This window comes from Mesocricetus auratus, unplaced genomic scaffold (assembly GCF_017639785.1).
Source record: "Mesocricetus auratus isolate SY011 unplaced genomic scaffold, BCM_Maur_2.0 Super-Scaffold_4256, whole genome shotgun sequence".
NCBI lineage: Eukaryota > Metazoa > Chordata > Mammalia > Rodentia > Cricetidae > Mesocricetus > Mesocricetus auratus.
Window position 1 is genome coordinate 68,817,783 of NW_024429182.1, and position 20,674 is coordinate 68,838,456.

General features: G+C 40.8%; 2 protein-coding genes across 13 annotated transcripts in view; one reads left to right on the forward strand and one right to left on the reverse strand.

The window, feature by feature from the left end:
- Positions 1-184: 184 nt before the first annotated feature.
- Positions 185-20,409, reverse strand: LOC121142741 (putative uncharacterized protein ZNRD1-AS1). Of its 6 annotated transcripts, none has more exons than XR_005879835.1 (5): positions 20,233-20,409; positions 18,192-18,295; positions 15,237-15,374; positions 4,019-4,094; positions 185-2,292 (listed from the first exon to the last, which is right to left on the reverse strand). XR_005879835.1 is itself a non-coding variant. In XM_040753054.1 (3 exons), the coding sequence occupies exons 1-3, from the start codon at positions 9,348-9,350 to the stop codon at positions 1,598-1,600; spliced, it is 1,095 nt and encodes a 364-aa protein (XP_040608988.1). In that variant the 5' UTR covers positions 9,351-9,634; the 3' UTR covers positions 185-1,597. The 6 variants fall into 6 exon arrangements, 1 of the variants encoding a protein (XP_040608988.1); XR_005879826.1 differs by having other exon boundaries at positions 185-2,406; XR_005879824.1 differs by having other exon boundaries at positions 185-2,413.
- Positions 19,664-20,674, forward strand: part of Ate1 (arginyltransferase 1) — a 118,512-nt gene continuing 117,501 nt past the window's right edge. For 2 of the 7 annotated variants that reach the window (XM_040753020.1, XM_040753024.1), the window contains exon 1: positions 20,395-20,576. In XM_040753020.1, coding sequence (XP_040608954.1) covers positions 20,471-20,576 — 106 coding nt within the window. In that variant the 5' untranslated portion in view covers positions 20,395-20,470. Of the gene's footprint in view, positions 19,755-19,901; positions 20,063-20,394; positions 20,577-20,674 lie in introns of those variants that run through there. The other 5 variants (XM_040753042.1, XM_040753050.1, XM_040753034.1 and 2 more) reach the window with 5 other exon arrangements.

The window sequence follows — 20,674 nt, forward strand, 5'->3', positions numbered from 1 at the left end:
CACCCAGGAGGCAGAGGCAGGTGGATCTCTGAGTTCCAGGGCAGCCAGGGCTGTTAAACCCTGCTTCTTGGAGGCTGTTCTGGAACTCACTTTGTAGACCAGGCTGGCCTCGAACTCACAGAGATCCACCTGCCTCTGCCTCCCGAGTGCTGGGATTAAAGGAGTGCGCCACCAACGCCCGGCTCTAAACCCTGTTTCAAAAGAACCAAACAAACAAATCCCTGGTGGCTGGTGAGATGGCTCAGGGAATGAACATTTCATAACCATGTCAAGGATGGAGAGAATCAAGTCTACAACTCTGACCTCCACATGTATACTTTGTAACATGTCCCCTTCCCATGATATGCACAGTCTTATGAAGAATTGAGTAAGAATCATTTGGAAATCTTTCAAAACCCTGGCAGAGTAGCTCCTTTCCCACCGGATCTTCTGAGTCTGCATTATGACACTTTTACCAGTTTCTTTCCAAATTAACTCCAATGGATCTTGCTGTGTATTTGATGTGAACCTTTACACCCTAATCTACATTCTTGGTGTTGTCTCTCCCTGGTTCCCTCCCACTTTTATTATTCCTTTGCTTCATACTATAGTGCATTTATGTTGGGAATAGTCTCATAACTTTGTGTTTAAACTTAAAGAGGCTGGATCTATGTTAAGTGATTATTGGAATTTAAAAACATAATTTCTCAAACTTTAAAATCTCTGTACTAATATTTTTACCATATTTCACAGGAAATTTCATTCTGTGAATTCTTCTTTCCCCCATCCTTAACCAGTCACTACTTCCCTTACAGTCTTTTTGTCCATCTTGCTCAGGCTACTGCCCAGACATGTATGTACTACCCATTATTTTGTCTGTCCAAACCACTCGTCAATTCCTTGTGATTATTGCTGCCTTCAAGATTTTATTTATTTTTGTGTATGTGTGTATATGATTCGCATGTGTACCCATGCATATTTGTGTTAGGGCACGTATGCCATAGTGCACATCTGGTTGTTAGAGGGTAGCCTTGGGTCCAGTCCTACCTCTCCTGCTACCTTGTTTCTGTTGCTGCATTGTATGGGTTTCTGGGAATTTTGTTTCTACCTTCTATCTTGCTATAAGAGTACTGGGATTACAGACATGTGCATCCACATCTGGCATTTACATGAGTTCTGGGGGTCTGAACTCAGGTTGTCAGGCTTATGAAACAAGCACTTTGACCTGCTGAGACATCTCCCCAGCCCTGCTTCAGGATTTTAAAAGTGTGCTTTCTAACGATGGCCCGTTGTCTACCTTTTCATGGTTACTTTGTCTTTTTTAAATACTTTCTGTCAAAACAACCCAACTCATTCAATCAGGGTATGATACAGCATTTTAATTTTGATGCTGCAATCATCACCCAAGATTACTACAGAACACCCCCTCCCCCAATACTATGCCATTAGGGGCCATTCTGTTCTCATTTAACTTTTACTCCTTAGCCCTAACCTTAACACCATGATTTTTCAAGTATACTTGTCTAGAGCTGCCATTATCCCTTTTCATGTCTATTTTCTATGATTTCAGTGTACTAGTTACTATAAAATATGCTAATCTAAGAAAGAAATACAATAATCAAGGAAATGACTGAAGCTTTTTTTTTTTTTCTAGTTGACTTTTCAAAAAAGGCGGCATACTCAGGAGCTCTCTTTGGAGTGGCTTTTGCACTTTATCCTGTTTTGACTTTTCTACCAGAATAGTCACCTCTATAAGTTTTTCCTGGGAAGGCTGGAAGATGGGATAAGCTGTGACCTTTTCATACTCTTTCTCTTCCTCCTTCACTTGGGATTTTAAGAGAGGACAACGAACATGGCTGGGGAAGGTGTGAGTCTTCCTTTGATCGTTTTTCTGCTCTGCAAGCTCTCTTCCTCGAACCATTCGGTCTGTATGTCGCTTCATCTGCTCCTTTGCCCATGCGACTTTGGGCTTTTTGGGTACGGTTTTATGTACATTTGTAGTTTTCTGGACACTTTTATTCTTTTCATCTTCTGGTACTAATGGTTTTGGGGAAAGCGTTTCACTTGGAATTCTTTGAGGGAGTAGTCTATATTTGTGATCTCTGAGGCCTCTAGCCCGTTCAGCTCTGTGGATGTGTTTTTCTATGTGATTCATTTCCCTCTCAGATACTAGATAGTTCCATTTTTTATCATTGTCTGGTATTTTGCTTTTTGATTTCTTCTCTTCCTCTGGGGCAATGGGCCATTCTGAATCTGGTATATAATTCCAGGCTTCTTTGATCATTTCTTGTTGTTGTTGATAGTAGAAGGAATCTGCTTTAGCAAACCGGAAGTCAAAAGACATGGTCTTAAGTTTACCAGCTGTTTCACTCTCCTGTTGGAACTCCTGGACTAACAGTTTTCTCACTCGTGAAGAATGGGTGCCACCTAAACTCTTGTCAGAGGGAGTAATCAGAACTTTTTAAGTTGGATGTCCTTTATTCTAGTTCCATAGTACAGCTCTCAATGGGCTATTATCCCTGTCTGACACTCCTATACCATACCCAGTTTGGATCTAACTTTCTCCCCCTTTAAGCCACCTACTCCCTTCCCCCAGACCATGTTCTATCCTAGGTAAGACTCTCACTTAAGACTTCCTTGAGAAAATGGAAGCACCCAGCAGATCCACCTTCCCACCATCAGAGCCACCACCCGTCTATCCCAGACTCTACCTTCCTGCTTTTCTATTGGAAACATTCTTGTCTATCAAAAGCTAACTGTCACTTGTGATTGCTGAGCTTCAAGGATTTCACCTCTGTATCATCAAAACTGCCTACTGGGTCACCTGAATTGGCATAAAGAACACCTCGGTACAAATGATCTTCAACCATAAGAGACTCTTAATACCCTTGAGTTTTAACCCTCTGCTGTCTCATTTGCTGAATATACCTGCTACCTTCCCCCTGACCTTATGGCTACCCTTATATCTGCCTTACTAGTCTATCCTTAAGATAGAGCATGATCACACTGAGCCTTTCCTATATGGACATTCATTCAACAGGGGTGAGTCAAGCACTGATTTAGAGTAGAAGTAGGGCTGAACAGAATTTATAAGCCACATTGGCAAGATACTTCCCTGCTCTCTCAACTTTAGACCTAGTTTTTAAAAAAAAATTTTTTTATCTATCTATCTATTTATCTATCTACCTATCTAATTTTAAGACAGGGCTTCTCTGTGTAGCCCTGGCTGTTCTTGAAATCACTCTGTAGACAAGGCTGGCCTCTACTCAAGTATCCAGGTGCCTCTGCCTCCCAAGTGCTGGGATTAAAGATGTGCACCACTGCCTGAGAGACTTGGTTTATTTGACATCTCTGCTTGCTGCTTTCTCCTTTAATTCTGCCTCTACCACAGGGTGTTAGCCCAATTGTTATGTGAGTCCGCAAGTTTGTCCTGTCTTCCCAAGCTCATCAAACTAATCACTGTAGCCAGAGTTACCTTTTTATTGCATAAATCTGAGCATGTCACTTTCCTACATAAACGCTGGGAAGGAGAATACTACATTTAGGATTGAACTTCAAATTCCAGTATAGTGTGCACAGCCTCTCATTAATCCTCAATCCATGTTTTCAGCTGATGCTGCAGCCACACTGAATCCTGTTCCCTAAGACAGTATTCTCTTTCCCATAGGAATACACTTCCTAAATACACACCAGTAACTCTATGATAAATATTTTTACAACTTTTAAAATCTTGGCTGGCACAACACTTCCCCAACCTTCCACAAACTCTTTCAGAGAAAACCCAATCCTTTAGTGACATCACAGTTTGTGGAAACTATTTCTTTAGTATTGTCTCTTACCAGAACAAGTCCTGCAAGAGTACTAGTAGTATTTGCTCTATTGAGTGCTGTCCAGCCAACACTGCTCAGAGAACCAAATGCAGAGCTAAGCATGAGTCAGGATGTTCTCTGCCAAAATGCTGCCCCCCCTTTTTTAACCTCCAATAAACTTTATGATCTTATTACAGAATCCAAAGGTCATGGCAAATGCATTTCCTCACCTTAATTTTCTTTTCTAGTGGGGAATAGGAACCTACTGCAATCCGAGGGTCTTGAGAACTCTTAGCCCAGGCCAATCTAGGAGAAAAGAGAAATTATACTGGGATTGGAGAAAGATGTCAGGAAACAAGCTCTGGAATGAACTGCAGAAGGGAGTTGATTTGGGACCTGCTTTTCATGGTAGCAGAAGGCCATTCTTTCTGCCAAAAGGTGGAACTCTGCGTATAATGAACTTCTGTCTTCACCAAAATGAAGGCATGTTTGTACTTTTGATTAAAGTCTACAGAAGGAGCCATATTTTTGGGAGGGGGGGTTGTAACTGTCAGAAACAACTTTAACGCTGGAAAGACTGAGTTATAGTTACTGTTTCAATTACCACAAACCACTATATATATATTGTAAGAAGAAAAATAAGTGTGATATGAAAAATTTCAAATAACTGTTAATTGAAGTTATATATAAATATATAATAGATTTCCCTCAATAGTCATCTAACTAAAATGTTTCATGATTATTATCACTTAAAATTGATTATTTATTTTGCTTGTGAATCTTGCCTTTAATGGCTGAGCCATCTCTCTAGATCCTCCTTCCTTCCTTCCTCCTTCCCTCCTTCCTTCTTTAGGTTTGTAGAGACACGGTTCCTTTAAGAGGCTGGTTCCTGGCTTGGTGTTAGCAGCAAACACTGGTGTACCGACATGGTTCTTTTAAGAGGCCTTGCTACCAAACACTTAAATGGGGTTTATGAGCAGTGGGCAGTATGTTACTTAGTGGCAGCTTGGACCCAACAACTTACGATAGCTGGGCAATAAACGTGTCTCCTGCCAGTACTAACACCATGAGGTTAAGCTCTCAGGGAACCAAGCGGGGTAGAAGCCAGGTGCCAACCACCATGTGTTACTACTATACACTAAGCTGAGCAGTGCCAGTGACTAGCATAGCAGTTTAACATTAATCTTTTTTTTTTTAAAGATCTATTTATTCTGTATACAGTGTTCTGCCTGCCTGTATGCCTACATGACAGAAGAGGGCACCAGATCTCATTATAGATGGTTGTGGGTCACCATGTGGTTGCTGGGAGTTGAACTCAGGACCCCTGGAAGAGCAGCCAGTGCTCTTAACCTCTGAGCCATCTCTCCAGCCCTTAACATTAATCTTATAAGACCAAACAACACAGATGCTCAGTAAAGATAGATCCAGATTGGGAAAAAAAAAACCCCAAAAACCTCTAAACAGGTTACAGTGTGTTTAAAAATGTACATAGGCTTGGGAGAGAAAAGAGAAATGGTACAGACAGTCATGAAAAAGATAGTTTAGCCGGGCGGTGGTGGCACACACCTTTAATGCCAGCACTTGGGAGGCAGAGCAGCAGAGCAGGCAGATTTCTGTGAGTTCGGAGACCAACCTGGTCTACAAGAGCTAGTTCCAGGATAGCCTCCAAAGCCACAGAAAAACTGTCTTGAAAAACAAAAAAAAAAAAAAGGGGGGGTGGTGGCAGAGAGAGGGCTCAGTGGTTAAAAGCACTGACTGTTCTTCCAAAGGTACTGAGTTCAATTCCCGGCAACCACATGGTGGCTCACAACCACCTTGAATGAGATCTGCTGCTCTCCGCTGGCATAATTGCATACACAATAAATAAATAAAATATTTAAAAAAGAAAAAAGAGATAGATTAAAAATAAAGTATTTAAGCCGGGCGTTGGTGGCTCACGCCTTTAATCCCAGCACTTTAATCCCAGGACAGCCTCCAAAGCCACAAGGAAACCCTGTCTCGAAAAACCAAAAAAAAAAAAAAAAAGTTTTAAAGAATGAATTAAATAATTTAAAGAAAAAAGCATACAAAGATAGAAAATGCACAGGGAGTCTGGATTCTGTATGTTCTTGTGTTGCCTTTCAATTTTCTGATTGCTAACGAAGGAACAACAGCTGCTAAGACAAAATGGATTATGAAAAACATATATATATATATTTTTTTTTTGGTTTTTCGAGACAGGGTTTCTCTGTATTGTTTTGGAGGAGGCTGTTCTGGAACTCGTTCTGTAGATCAGGCTGGCCTCGAACTCACAGAGATCCGCCTGCCTCTGCTTCCCGAGTGCTGGGATTAAAGGTGTGTGCCACCAACGCCCGGCTTCACCTATACCTATATTTTTTAAAAGGACTTGACTTCAAAATGGAAGTCAAATGTGTGTTGCATTGGGGAAGAGGTTATGCTTTTATTTCCACAGAAAATGAAAGGCTATGGATTTAAGGTCAGAGATGATCATATTTAATAAAAGAAGACCCCTTGAAAATCCTGACTACAGACATAAATAAATAGAACTATAAGACACATGCTCAAACAAAACAAAAAGTCATCTTTGGCTAACTTGTGTACAAAACATAAACTAAACTTGTATTAATACAGGCATGTATGCTACCTTTAAAGACTTATGTATTTTCAGAACAAGAAGATCAAACACCAATGAAAATGGATGACCCAGTGATCCAAGCATCACAAAGACCCTCTGTTACAATTTCCTCAGAATTCTGCATCCAAAACAGCTTCAAGACTGCTGGCTGAGATGGTCTAGCCTCACAGACTACTCCTGCCAAGACTTAATCATTATCCTGATTTTCTCAAGGTTCTCCCAAAAATGTCAGTGCCCCCAAACAAAGGAAGCAATCCAGAAAAACCAATACCCACAAGTTTGTTATCATTTAAGGGAGGTTGGTTACAAGTTGTTATTGGTCACAGTCAGGAAAAAAAACTAGGTAAAGAAGTTAAATTCAAAGATCTCTTCCTAAAGGAAAAAAGGGGGATAAGATATAAAAATGATAGGGAAAAAGGGTAGATTATTCAATCTACTTTAATCCAAAAAACAACTATTAATCTCAAAATATTTTATATTGTTATGGATTTTGGTTTATTGATATAAAAAAGTTAATTTTGTTATACTGTATGTATGTTTCTACTCTTGTTTGGGGCATTGTGTTTATGTAGCTAATTTAAAAACACATAATTAATACAGATTAATAGCTATTTATAATAGTCAAATTTATAGTCATGTTAGGTATGGTTTCAAGTCCATACACAGATATATTTAGATAGATGGTCATCAAATACTTCAAAGACCTACAGAATATGGCATTTAATATGTTTAATAACCTAAGGCTTTTCATGACAGAAATGTCTGTTCCTGACAGCACCAATCTACTTCAAAAAAGAAGATGATGGGCATTGAAGAACCTCTGTATGGAGTTTATTTTCTTTATGGCAAAAGCTAGCCATCTGGGCAAAGAAACTGCCTTTGCCTCAATTGCTGACAGTATTCTGTCCAAACTGAATCAGCAGGATGCAAAAAAGGTGACTGCTAAACTTTGCCAAGATAAGGTATGTCAGTCTTTCAAAATTCCCTGCTTCTCAGAATATACTAGGCCTACAGGCCAAAGTTGAATGGCCCCAGAATACAGGCAGCCAGCTGTCCCTGTCATTAGGTAATATTATACCCTTCTGGAGTCTTTTGAGAGAGTTAAAGACTAAATAATTAAATTTTCAGTTTTCCTTAGCTATGATAAAATTATGTATAAAATTATGTATAAAACATTAGACTCAGCCGGGCGTTGGTGGCGCACGCCTTTAATCCCAGCACTTGGGAGGCAGAGACAGGTGGATCTCTGTGAGTTCGAGACCAGCCTGGTCTACAGAGCAAGTTCCAGGACAGCCTCCAAAGCCACAGAGAAACCCTGTCTCGAAAAACCAAAAAAAAAAAAAAAAAAAATAGACTCACAAAGATAAGATAGATAAGAGTATTTTTTATAATTTCTTCAAATACAAATGAATTGGATATTGTGACTAATTCTTACTGTTTTTGCTAAATATAATTTTATTATTATTATTATTAATTATTATTTTTGGTTCTTCGAGACAGGGTTTCTCCTTATTGTTTTGGAGGCTCTCCTGGAACTCGCTTTGTAGACCAGGATGGCCTCCAACTCACAGAGATCTGCCTGCCTCTGCCTCCCGAGTGCTGGGATTAAAGGCGTGCGCCACCAACGCCCGGCTTAATTTTATTATGTTAAAGCTAAAACCTTCCTTTTTACTTACACAAAAAGGGAAAAATGCTGTAGAATAATCCTTCTGTACACTGTAAAAATGTGTTACTCTTGCTGGGTGTCGGTGGTGCATGCCTTTAATCCCAGTACCTGGGAGGCAGAGGCAGGCAGATCTCTGTAAATTCCAGACCAGACTGGTCTACAAGAGCTAGTTCCAGGACAGCCTTCAAAGTCACAGAGAAACTCTGTCTCGAAAAACCAACCAACTAAACAAACAAAAATGTTTTATTCTCATTGTTAATAAAAACTGATTATCTGATAGCTAAGCAGGAACAGAGAAAATGCTGGGGAAGAAAGGCGGAATCTGAAGAGTCCAGAGCCAGATGTGGAAGAAGCAACATGTGAAGTTCATAGATGAGATAAAGAGCCCTGGGACAGCACATGGATTAATAGAAATGGGTTAATTTAAGTTGTAAGAGCTGGCTGGAGACAAGTCTAAGCTATTGGCCAAATCAGCTTTTTATTAATAATGAGAGCAACACATTTTCACAGTGTACAAAAGGATTATTCCATACCATAGGTTCTCACTATGTAGTACTGTACTCATAGAGATCCACCTACATCTGCCTCCATTATGCCTGGCTCTAAAATTTACATTTTAAATAGATTATAAAACAACTGGAAGGCAAGTGTTAAAACTTAATGAAGAAAAATATGGCAGGGGAAAATTGTTCATCCTGGTTTATCAGCAGCAGAATGTTTTAAAAACAGAATTGTACAAAACCCTTGTTGTATCTGTCTTTAATTTTATTTCTGCTACTTCTCTAAGAGTTTATGTTTCCACAGCAACATTTCTTGAATTTACACTAGGTATTGTTATAGAAGCCTACATGGAATCACTTAATCTTCTAAACAATCTTATGAGGTTAGTAATTCATTATTCCCTATATTTGGCAAAGAGAATGGAAGCCAGAAACTTAATGGCTCCTTAGTGGTCCTAGTGTTAGTGTTTTAGGCCAGGAAGTCCCATGGGACTCCATCTGTTCCCATACATGCACATATATTCTTTTGCCTATACCCCAAATGGAGGAAACACTTACTGTTCCTCTGCACTCAGATCAAACCACTCTGAGTCTGTCACCATGGGTGGCTGTGAGGTGACAGCCCTCAGTGCTCTATTCTGCTTTGGTAGTCTTGCACTGCCCGTTCTCCTCGAAGCTGACTCTGTCAGCTGGTGCTCTTTCTCCACAGCATTCCTGGCTTCGGCTAATGCCCTGCTGTTTGCCAGCTTCATGAACAGCATCTTTGCTCTTCACTCTTCCCCTGAGGTCTAATTTTTCATTCTCTATTCCGCAAAGAACTGGTTTCTAACCACTGAATTTCTGCCCTCAATTCAGATTTTCAACTACCTACTGTTGATCTTTGGTTTGATTTCTAAGGCAACACAAAGCAGTCACTGCTTCTGTGTGTCATCACTACCCCAGAAGGAGCCTACTATGAGATGGTATATGACAATATAGTCTGTTGGCAGGAAATGGGCTTCCCTTTGTGTGAGCTGGTCAGCAACCAGAAGGAACCATTTCTTAAAACATAGGAATTCAACTACAGTATGTGTAGTCAAAAACAGTCTCTAATAACACTGAGGGCATCTTTTCAATTTTTGTGCATTAGAACATAAACTATACACACTCCATGTGAATGGAACCAGTAGAAACACTTGGTGGTCACACATATCTGGGCTGTAGAAGGCTAGATATATATGCTGATGGTCTAGTCACATGGTCTCATTTGTTAGCTGGTATATCACTCAGCTAAATACTGCTTTGATAGAGGTTTTAATATGTCTTTAGTCACAGTGTTTAATTTATGTTTATAAGTGACCACCATTTAAAGACAAGGAAGCAGAAAATATCTCAGTGTTAAAATACAAATTAATGAAAATTATACTCAATTCATGACATTTTATATGTGGAAGTTATTCACCCCAACAAAATTATCCTGTAGCCCATTGAGATATTTTAGCTCTTAGAAATTCCACACGAAAAGGAGGAATTGTAATCAATTACAACCTTGCTTCTTAGTAGAAATAAAATCTGTTCCTCTCAAAATGTGCTGTTTACAAAGAAGTACTTGGAACAGCAGGCTCCAAATAAAACATCCAGAAGCAAGGCTATAAAAGTACATATATGTGGGCTGGAGAGATGGCTCAGAGGTTAAGAGTATTGACTGTTCTTCCGGAGGTCCTAAGTTCAATTCCCGGCAACCACATGGTGGCTCATAACCACCTTGAATGAGATCTGGTGCCCTCTGCTGGCATGCAAGCAGAAGACTGTATACACAATAAATAAATAAAATATTTTTTAAAAAGTACATATATGTATTTCAAGTTAAAAAAAAAACATGCTGGGCAGTGGTGGCTCATGTCTTTAACCCCAGTACCCTGGAGGCAGAGGTAGGTGGAATGCTTGAGTTCAAGGTCAGCCTGGTTTACAGAGTGAGTTCCAGAATAGCCAGAGAAACACGACTGGAAACTGCCCTACCTCCAACAAAAAACCAAAATAACAATGCACTTCAAATATTGGGTCATAAAAATTGTTATTTAAATTTCAAGCTATATTTTTATATTCACTTGCTCTTTAAACCTATCATGATGTCACTTTTTTTTTTTTTTTTTGGTTTTTACGAGACAGGGTTTCTCTGTATTGTTTTGGAGGCTATCGGTCCAGCCTGGCCTCGAACTCACAGAGATCCGCCTGCCTCTGCCTCCCGAGTGCTGGGATTAAAGGCGTGCGCCGCCACCACCACCCGGCCATGATGTCACTTTTAAACTTTATAGAAAACCATTTCACTCAGATCAGTCATGTGCTACTAGCCAGAACTTTACATACCCAGAACCTGATCACACTGTATTATCACACCTGGAAACTTATTAGCCAGGTGCTGTATGAGCTGCTGAAAGGCATCATCTTGTGAAAACAGAAAAGCCTCTTTTGATGAGAGAAACGTGTAGTTATGAGTGTAAGCTTCCCTTTAAGGAAGCAATGTGTTTACAAGCCAGTTAGTCAATCAGGCTGAAACAAACTATGAGGAAGACTAGACTTTGCTGGCACACAGAGAACAGTGTCAAGTTGAATTTCCTTTATGGTAAGTAAAGAATCATGCTAAATTTTAATCCTTTATTAAAGTCACAAAATATCTTTAGTTATGAGAAGTCCTGGATCATGAAGATGATGGTTTCTGAAGGAAAGTTGAACTTACATGTCAATTGAACTTGAATTTCACCGTGTAAGAAGTGTAACTTTTGGCATTGGGATAACTATATTTGTTTGGGTCTATTCTTGGGCTGGTCTTTCATCAATATTTCACTGTCTTGAATAATGTAGGCGTGTGTGTGTGTGTCCATGTATGTACCTGTAGGAACATGCAGAGGACCAAAGAGGGCATATTCCTTTGAGGGAAGGTATCTCCAAGAACCTGGGGCTCTTGTCTCAGCTAAGCTGGAAGCCATCCAGCCACAGGATCCTCCTGTTTTTGTCCCCTTCAAGCATTTGTGAATTGGATGCCCAGATTGTTATGCAGGTGCTGGGATGTGAATTCCAGCCTTCACAATTGCAGAACAAGCATTCTTAACTGCTGGGTCATGTCTTCACCTTCTTCCCCAATTAATAAAGGTTTTATAGTTGAAGTCAGGTAATGTCAGTTCTCTAACTCTGTTCTTCAGTATTTTGGTCATTCTGGCTTATATGGCTTCTCATATAAACTTTTAAAACAGCTTGTTTATGCCCATAAAATATTAATAACTTAATGTAATTCTGACTGGGATTTTACCTAAAGATCAAGCTAAAAGGAACTGGTATCTCAATATTTCCATTTTTTTCAACATTTACTCAGATATCCTTTTTTTTTGCTTCAGATTTGTAGTTTTTAGAGTGTAAATCCCATCTATTTTTTGTAAGATCTGTACTTAAGTATTTGGGATTTTTTTGTGATGCTAATGTAAATAATGTAAATGGTATTGTTTTTAACTTCAAATTCTAATGTTCATTTTACACATATCAGAAAGAAAATGTATACAAATTAAATTGTATATTAATCTTGTATTCTATATCCTTGACATAATTGGTTATTAGTTTAGATTTCCCCCCCCCAGGCAATCATATCCTCTGTGTTAAAAAATAGTTGTTTCTTCCTTCCTAATCTATATGCCATTTATTTTGTCTTATTGGTTATTCTTTTTTTTTTTGGTTTTTCGAGACATGGTTTCTCTGTGGCTTTGGAGGCTGTCCTGGAACTCGCTTGGTAGTCCAGGCTGGTCTCGAACTCACAGAGATCTACCTGCCTCTGCCTCCCGAGTGCTGGGATTAAAGGCGTGCGCCACCAACGCCCGGCTCTTATTGGCTATTCTTAATATGATGTTGAACAGGAAGGGAATAGTGTGAGGGGGATATCTTGTTTTGTTCCTAATCTTTTGGAAAACTATGTAGTTTGTTACTATGGATTAAAAAAATAAACTTTTTTTATTTAATAGACAGGGTCTTACTATGTAGCCCTGGCTGTCCTGGAACTCTCTATGTAGTCCTGGAACTCAGAAATTCCTCTCGACTCCAGAACTAGTACTTATGATTTGTGTATGTGTGTGTGTGTGTGTGTGTGTGTGTATACATGTTCTTGTTCAAGTTCCTTGATCCTAGTTTGACAAAAACTTTAATCATGAATGAGCTCTTTTCTCTATTACCCATACTATCATATGATTTTTCTTTCTTTACATGGTGATATGAGTTATACTTATTGTTTTTCTAATGTTGATTCGGCTTTGTGTACCTGTAATAAACCTCACCTGGTGATTTTAAGCTTATTGGATTTGATTGCTAATATTGTGTTGATTTTTGCATGAATGTTCAGTAGAAATAATGGTCCATAGTTTTCCTAGTGTGAAGCTGGCCTTTTGAAATAGATTAGAACATATTTCATCTGCTTTTCTTTTCTGTAAGAACCTGCAGGGAAATGGTCTAAAATTTTCCTTAACTATTTGGTAGAACTCACTAGTGAAACATTTGGGCCTTGTGTTAGCTTTTCATAGTTGTGAGACACCTGAAATAAACATGATACAATGGGGACTGGGAGCATTTCATATTTAAACCATGATAGGCACAGAGTTCTCCCCTTCCCACAAGGTCACTGATTATTGACTTAATTTCTTTAATAACTATACACGTATTCCTATTTTGTCTTTTACGACTTTTGGTCAATTACTTCTGTCTTAGTTAGGTTTCTATTATTGAGATAAATACTATGACCAAAAGCAACTTGGAGAGGAAAAAAAGGTTATTTTATTATATGGTTCTCAGGTCAAACTTTATCACTGAAGGGAGTCAGGACAGGAACTTGAGGCAGGAATCTGGATGCAGAAACCTGGAGCCAGGACGGAGAAGTGCTGCTTACTGACTTGCTCAGCCTGCTTTCTTATTTGTTCTTTTAACTTACTGACCTTTATTTACTTTTTGGTTTCATTGAAACTTTAAGCCACTAAGTCAGTATCATAGACAAGGGTCAATAGCAATAGAAATTAGGGATAAAGAGGAATATTACAAATGATAAAATGACCAGTTCTTCAAGAAGGTATAACAGTCTTAAATGTGTGTGTGCACATAACAGTGGCAAAGTGTATGAGGTATACACTAAGAGAACTGCAAGGAGAAATATGTGAATCCACTCTTATTGTTTTAAAGCTAGCCTTTCCCTATTTAGTACTGGCTGGCTTTGAATTCTCAATATAGGTCAAGCAGGCTTTGAACTCACAAAGAAGTATCTGCCTTGGCCTCCTGAATACTGGGATTAAAGGCATGAGCCACCATACGAATATATAATTTTATCTTATCTTTCTTTTCCTGCATTTTTAAGTTTTAGTTAATTACTTAATGATTCCATAAACTACACTTATTTTTTTTAAATGGCTGCCCTTGAATTTGTAATATATGTTTACAATTAATACAAGTTCTCTTTCAAATACAATATACTACTTTATGGGTTATACAGTACCTTGTGATAGAGCACCTGCAGTTCCTATCTCTTATCCTTATAACCCAGTTGCCATTCATTACCAAAGCTGTAATTATCACATTACTTATCCATAAACTATAATTACTGAATGTAAGTTGCTATTATTTTAAATCAATCATTGTGTTTGAGCAATTAAGATTTAAAAACAAATTATTGTATATCCATTTTTTCTTTGTCTAGGGTTTTCCTTTCTTTAGAACATCTGTATTACCAGACTTGCATTGTTTTCTTTTTCCTGAAGAATTTACATTTTGTTCAAAGCAGACAGACTAGAAACACATTTCTTCATGGGAAAATCTGGATTTTTCTTTTAGTTTTGAAGGGTTTAAGTTCTCTGGATACAGAATTCTAGGTTTTGTTTTTCTTAGACTACTTACAATATTGCATTCTTGTTTCCACGGTTTCTGAAGAGCATTCAGCTATATAGAATATAGTTTTTTTCTCACTTCTTTCTGTATTATTTCATCATTTTATCTGATTTTCTGCAGTTTGAGTATGATAAACCTCTGGGTTGATTTGAAATTATTTCATTTTATGTGTGCTTGTGTACACATGGGGGTATATATTTTTTTTACCACTGTGCAAGTGTAGACATCAGGGAACAACTAGTGGGAGTCAGTTCTCTCCTTCTACCGTGTGGGTCCAGGGATAAAATCTGTGGAAGATGAGACTTGGCAGTAAATGCCTGTACCTTCTGAGCCATCTCACCAACCCATATGTAGGTTTCTGGAGGCATTTTCTTACTTGGGATTTGGTAACTCTGTTTGGAAAAGTCAGATTTAAATAAAACTAAATTTTTGTTACCCAGTATATAAGCTATATTTTATTTGCTCAGTAGCCACATGTGGCTAGACTGTATCAGATTGAAGAGCCAGGTTTTGACAAGATGGAGTCCAGTCTGTCTTCTATAGGTGAGTGGTCCCCAGAGGAAAGCATCTTCCAGGACTCTCCTGCTCATAGCCCTCTTCACTTTCCCATCTTTGTTCTTACCACCTCCCCTTGGAGAATGCTCCCCTTCTCTGCCCTCAAGTTATCTGTCTCTTTGTCTCAACCCCCTTTTTCTCTGGCTTAACTTAGGTTGTATCTACTCACAGAATCCTTTGGAGGGAAGGGAGAATGTTTCACTTACTTCCCTTTAATTGCACTGTGGGCCTGCTATTAGCACACAAAATCCTTCTCTGTATCAGTGCTTAGTGCTTCACAGACCAGATGCCATAGCTGGGTACTGAGATACTGCAACTGAGCAGTGCTATCAATCCACTTCATTCTGTCAAGAAAGAAATTGAAAAGCAAAGACAACTCTACATTACTCCTTTACTAGAGGAAACACACAAATTGAAGCTTTGGGCCTAGAATAGAAAAATTTCTCTCTGTCTGTCTGTCTGTCTGTCTGTCTGTCTGTCTGTCTGTCTGTCTCAAAGGTTCTCATTGTGTAACCCTGAACTGGCTGGAACTCACTATGTAGACAAGGCCTCCAATTCAGAGCCATCCAACCTGCCTCTGCCTCTTCACTGCTAAGATTAAAGGCATTCACCACACATGGGCCTTACTGGTTTCTTTTTAATTCCTGTTTATCCCTCCTGTATGTCCTTTACTAGTTGTATACATTCAGCAAGTTTTTCAACCTCTCTGGCTTATGTCTTCCATCTGGTGATGTTGCTGTAATGCAAGGTAAATTAACATACATGCCCAGGATTTTGGACATTCTCATTATTATTGTTTAAGATGGACTATTCTTGAGTACACTGGCTAAGGATGAGACAAAGTGAGAGAAGAGTATAGTAGTTTTCTCATCTGTTTTTATATCTATATTTTCATTATTTCAAAATCCTCCAGTAGATATTCAGAACTGTAGATGATAGTATTTGAAGGGACTCTAGTCAGTTTGAGCTTGGGAAACATGACTCTGGGTGGTACTTGTCCTTCTCCCTGATTCCATCTGCCTGCTAAAAACCATTAGATTATGTTCCCTAAAGCTAGTCCCCAAGGTCTATTCCCTTATTTGGCTACTCCCTCCTCCTGAGGCTGACTGCTAAGGCCCAACTATCAAAATATTGAAACCCATCAATCAAAAGCCCCCTCCTCACCTAATTAACATGCCCAATTAAAATTAAACACCTCATCATAACATGGGTTTCCCCTTTTACCATTCTAAATTGCCATTTTCCTATAGGTCATGTCCGTCTCCTCTCTAGCTAGTAGTCCTTTGTCCCTCCCTATTCTGTCTTTGTCTCTTATTGCCTGCCTTCTGTCCCTTTGGGGCAAACAAGTCACCTTCGGTTTTTTTTTGTTGTTGTTGTTTTTGATTTTGTTTTTGGTTTTTTTTTTTTTTTTTTTGGTTTTTTCGAGACAGGGTTTCTCTGTATTGTCTTGGAGGCTGTCCTGGAACTTGCTTTGTAGACCAGGCTGGCCTCGAACTCACAGAGATCCATCTGCCTATGCCTCCCGAGTGCTGGATTTAAAGGTGTGCTCTACCAACGCCCGGCTTGTTTTGTTTTTTGAGACAGGGTTTCTCTGTATTGTTTTGGAGGCTGTCCTGGAACTAGCTCTTGTAGATCAGGCTGGCCTAGAACTCACAGAGATCTGCCTGCCTCTGCCTCTGCCTCCCGAGTGCTGGGATTAAAGCGGTGCACCACTACTACCTGGCCATAATATTTCTTTGTGGTGAGAACTTGTTCCTGGGGGGTCTAGAGTCCATACTATTCCTTTCAGTACTAAAGCCTACACATACTGTTTTTCTCACATACGATATATATCTATGATCAAGTTTTTTTTTTTTTTTTTGGTTTTTATGAGGCAGGGTCCAGCCCGGCCTCGAACTCACAGAGATCCGCCTGCCTCTGCCTCCCGAGTGCTGGGATTAAAGGCATGCACCACCACTGCCCGGCAACCAAGTTTAACTTATAAATTATGCACAGTAAAAGATTAACAGTAGTCGAATCATTACAACAATGTACCATAATAACAAAAGTATGTGAATCCAGCTTTGAAAAACTAAATTTATTTTGAGTCAGGGTCTTGCTCTGTAGCTCAGGTTGGATTCCACTTTGTGATGATTTTCACTTAAGAGAAGCAACTTATGGCTTATCTTTGGCATGCCCCAATGCCAGCATAAGTTTTTTTTTTTTCAATGTAGCTTTGGAGCCTGTCCTGGAACTCACTCTGTAGACCAGGCCGGTCTTGAACTTCACAGAGATCTGCCTGCCTCTGCCTCCCAAGTGCTGAGATTAAAGGCTAGCATAAGTATTTGTATGCTTTGATGTCAGTAGGTAATTAAGGGCTACTTGAACACAGGGATTGCAATAAATTGACAGTCAATGCAATAAAGTGATGTTATATGACATATACAGCATGGAATTGCTGGACAGATAATTCATATGCTAAGCAGGGCAGGCTGGAACAACAGCAGGTTGGGACAAGAAGCAATTTCATCACCTAACTCAGAATGACACCCAACTTACAACTTTGGAGTTGTTTTTTTTAGAATATTATACACTTTTGGACATACTGGACTATTATATATTTTTGACAGTGCTTGACTGGATAACTGAAATAAAAAAAAGTGAAGCCAATACTGGGCATGGTGGTGTGTGCACATCTTTGACTGTAGCACTTTTGAAGTAGAGGTAGGCAGAGCTCTCTGAGTTTGAGGCTAGTCTGGTCTACGCAGTGAGTTCCAGGATAGCCAGGACTACATAGTAAAACCCTATCTCAAAAGAAAAAAAAAAAAAAAAAAAAGGGAAACCAAGGGCTGGAGAGATGGCTCTGCAGTTAAGAGCACTTTGATCAATTTACAGCATCTGTAAGGTGGAGCCCAATGCTCTGTAATCCCAATTCCAGGGCATATGATGCCCTCTTGTAGATTCTTTTGGCACCAGACATGAACACACACACACACACACACACACACACACACGCACGCACGCACGCACGCACGCACGCACGCACGCACGCACGCACGCACGCACGCGCGCAATCAAAGCACTCATCCACATAAATAAGTATTTTTTAAGTGACATCATTTCTGGGGTGTGGGATGGGGGTGCTACTGTTCATGAAAAGATCAAAGAGCCTTTCTTCCTACCTTCTGTGTAGAGCATGGTATTCTGCCCTTTTAGAGAAAATCCACACATCCTTGCTTTTATCCAAATCAGAGATTCTCTGGGAACAGCCTGGCAAGAGTCAGGCCTGCCACAAAAAACAAAACAGATGAAGCTTTTCATAAAAAACATGGGCACCGAACTGCAACAATCTCCAATTTTACCCTTATATACTGCAAGATCACCTCTTAGGTTCTTAACTGTATGAGGAACAAATGATGCTCAGCCATGTTAAGTCACCAGGGCATGAACTATCAAACTTAACTAGACACATCTCCAGCACAGACAGCCTTAGACCCTAAGGCTTAGGGTCAAAAACAGTGAAATTTACTTAAGAAGTTTATATATTTAATATTAATATACATTTAATAGATATTTAACTGCAGGTGCATTTAACATATTTAACTGCACCTGCAATTCCAGCACAGCGGACCCTGGGGCATCAGTGTTCAGAGATCAAGGCCATCTTGAGCTCCATTAACAGTCTAAAAACAGTTTCTTCACAGACAGGAGAGATGGCTCAGTGGCAGAAGACCCAGGGTTTGATTGCCAGCACCATATGCGGTAGCTCAGAACTATCTGCCGGTCGGGTTTCAGAGAGTACAATGCCTTCTGGCCTCCTCTGGCATTGGATGAAGGTGGTACACCTATCTGATACTTGCAAGCAAGACAGGTGCAAGCATAATTTTTAAAAGTTTGTTTTAAGCCGGGCGGTGGTGGCGCACGCCTTTAATCCCAGCAGTCGGGAGGCAGAGGCAGGCGGATCTCTATGAGTTCGAGGCCGGGCTGGACTGATAGCCTCCGAAACTTATGCAGAGAAACCCTGTCTCGTAAAAACCAAAAAAAAAAAAAAAAAAAAAAAAAAAAGTTTGCTTTATGCCGAGCAGCGGTGGCTTATGCCTTTAATTCCTTTAATTTGGGAGGCAAAGGCAGGTGGATCTCCGTGAGTTCGAGGCCAGCCTGGTCTACAGAGGGGGTACCAGGAGAGGCTCCAAAGCCACAGAGAAACCCTGTCTCGAAAATCCAAAGAAAAAAAAAGTTTCATGATTTTACTTTCTCAATACTCTAAAAAGGAATTGTTATTATCGACTATGGAAATTATGTTGCCAGCCTTAACTGTTGTTTCTAGAAGATTCCCTTGGCAGAAGTATGCATTCATTTTTATACTTTGCTCACACCCTTACGCCCTAAAACATGCTCTTTAAAATTGGTTCCAAATTGGAGATCCATGGGATGAATTTTCAGCCTTTGGCGTATAGAGCTAGAAATTCTCTTTCAGTGATACTAAATTTTTGTGCATAAACCACCACCTGGATTTCTACCTTAGAAATCCCAGCACTTCATCGTTAGCCACTTAGTTCCTGTTTCAATTCTAGAACCCTCGTTGTCCTGGAATGTTTATGCTCTTCTGCCTACTGCATTTAAAGCCAGCTGGTTTGGTCAGGAGCAGTCGTTGGAAGAGGGTTAACTTTCAGAGACCTGTGGAAAGTGAATCACAACCTGGAGCCTCAGTTTCCTTATCTATAAAAGCGGCTGATAACTCGCTTGTAAGTGATAAGGATTGCTGATTGAGCAAGTAAACTGCTGGGCACAAACACCGGTCTTAGAGGCGCAACCCTGCAACCTAGGCGGGCGTCCAGAGGTCCGCCCTGGGATCCGGCGGCGGAGAGGCGCGAACCCGGTACCTGCCGCGGGCCGCGCGCCCCGCCGAGGTCGGCCCCTGCCTGGCGCTAAGAGGCGTGGTCGGCCCTCAAGCCCACAGCGGCGGCCATGGCCTCGGTGGTGGAATATAAGGGCCTGAAGGCCGGCTACTACTGTGGCTACTGCGAGTCCAGGGAGGGGAAGGCGTCGTGTGGTGAGTGTCCCGTCGTCCGGGTGGTGGTAACCGCCTCCCGCCTGGCTCTTGCTACGTCCCGACAGGTCCCTAGCGCAGGGTTAAGGCCGTTGGTCACCCGACTCCAGCTTCCCGGTCCCATTCGTCTCTCCCCAGTCTACCTCCTTCCCATCTCGGTCTTCCCACCTCACCCTCACAGATGATAGCCGCCCCTCACAGAGGAGGAACGGAAATAGCGGAAGGCTGCCCTCAGTCAATATGGCGCGGGCGGCGTCGGTCACGCAAGTTGCCAGGTCTTTCCGGCCCGCGAGCGCCCGAGTGGCTTCGCGCGATCTTCGGAGCCGCGCGCGCACTGCATTGTGGGGTGGTGGAGGCGACGGCGGCGGCTGCGTTGGACTGGGCGGCACTGAGCCGGCGGGGCCCGAGGCGATGGCTTCCTGGAGCGCGCCTTCTCCCAGCCTCGTAGAGTATTTTGAGGGCCAGTCCCTGTACCAGTGTGGCTATTGCAAGAATGAGTCGTGCAGTCTCTCCAACGGTGAGCGAGCCCGGCTGGCGGGCGTGGGAAGCCGGCAGCCGCGGCTTGAGGGACTAGGGCGGCCGCAGCCTGTGGAGCATCGGGAAGAACCCCGGGTC